At 42.4% G+C, this 1,176-nt stretch overlaps 1 protein-coding gene across 1 annotated transcript; it reads left to right on the forward strand.

Moving 5' to 3' along the window:
* Positions 1-304: 304 nt before the first annotated feature.
* Positions 305-784, forward strand: LOC111663227 (aryl hydrocarbon receptor-like; the record flags this gene model as incomplete). The annotated part of the gene is made up of 2 exons (XM_023417380.1): positions 305-507; positions 675-784. Coding segments are annotated over 2 exons (313 nt in total), but the record flags the coding sequence as incomplete, so codon positions are not given.
* Between the last annotated feature and the right edge of the window lie 392 nt (positions 785-1,176).

Raw genomic sequence — 1,176 nt, forward strand, 5'->3', positions numbered from 1 at the left:
AAAAAAAAAAAAAAAAGCAAAGTGTTGTGGGCGTAGTGAGCATATGGATGAAAAGCAGAGAACTGGATTAAGCTGAAGGCAATGGGTGTCACAGACTTACAGTAGAGTAGTCAAACCAATCTGACACAGGCAAAGGGGATGGGGGATATTTTCCTAAAACACACTCCAGTGATACCCGAGGACACGTCAGTCAGAGTAACGCCTTGCTATGATTAGCGCCTACTTTGTATTATTTTGTGCAAATGAATGAATGGGCCTCTCAGATATTTGCACATTTGAAAAACGGTTCTAAACTGCTTTCCAGGCTTTGAACATCCAGGGCCGGCTCAAGTTCCTGCACGGACAGAACCAGCGGCAAGAGAACGGAGGGAAGGCGCCGCCGCAGCTCGCCCTCTTTGCCATCGCCACTCCTCTGCAGCCTCCGTCCATCCTGGAGATCAGGACCAAGAACATGATCTTCAGAACCAAACACAAGCTGGACTTCACACCCTTGGCCTGCGATGCAAAGTAATGAAACTTCTGTTTTACTGTTGACTGCCACTTGGCTCGTTGAGATGGTTGTTTTTGGGAGGCTAAAGCAGTAAATTCAGAACTTAATGTTACATCCTATGAAGTTGTTCACTAGTTCAGTCATATATGATCAATGATGAGTAACTTATTGTCTTTTTGCACAGGGGGAAGATAGTTTTGGGGTACACAGAGGCTGAGCTGCGCGTACGAGGATCCGGCTACCAGTTCATCCATGCAGCAGATATGTTGTACTGTGCAGAGAACCATGTCAGAAGTAAGTTGTGTCACCGTGCCAACCAAGCTATAAAACCCTTCTTCAAAATATATTTAGGCAGAATTTGACGCCAGGAAAATGTTTTTTTATTGACGTCATTCACTTTGTGCACTTGTTCTATTCAGTCTTTAACTTCACTGCCACTTCCAGATCAACTGGTCAGCATCAGCTCAGTGAAAATAAACAACAAAAAGCTCCAAATGAGAGGGTCATTCACCATGTCTTTTAAGTATTTTTTGGCGGTATTTTATTTTTATTAGACAGGAGCAGACAAGAAGAAATGGGGAAACATTTAAGGAAACTTTATTGGGTAACAATAAAAAAAACCCAAAGATATCAAAGGTATCAACTACTCTCAAAGACACACAAGTAGCAGTTTATCAGATTTTATA

Source organism: Seriola lalandi, unplaced genomic scaffold, assembly GCF_002814215.2.
Source record: "Seriola lalandi dorsalis isolate HSWRI2012SDOR001 ecotype SW California unplaced genomic scaffold, Sedor1 jcf7180001959791, whole genome shotgun sequence".
NCBI lineage: Eukaryota > Metazoa > Chordata > Actinopteri > Carangiformes > Carangidae > Seriola > Seriola lalandi.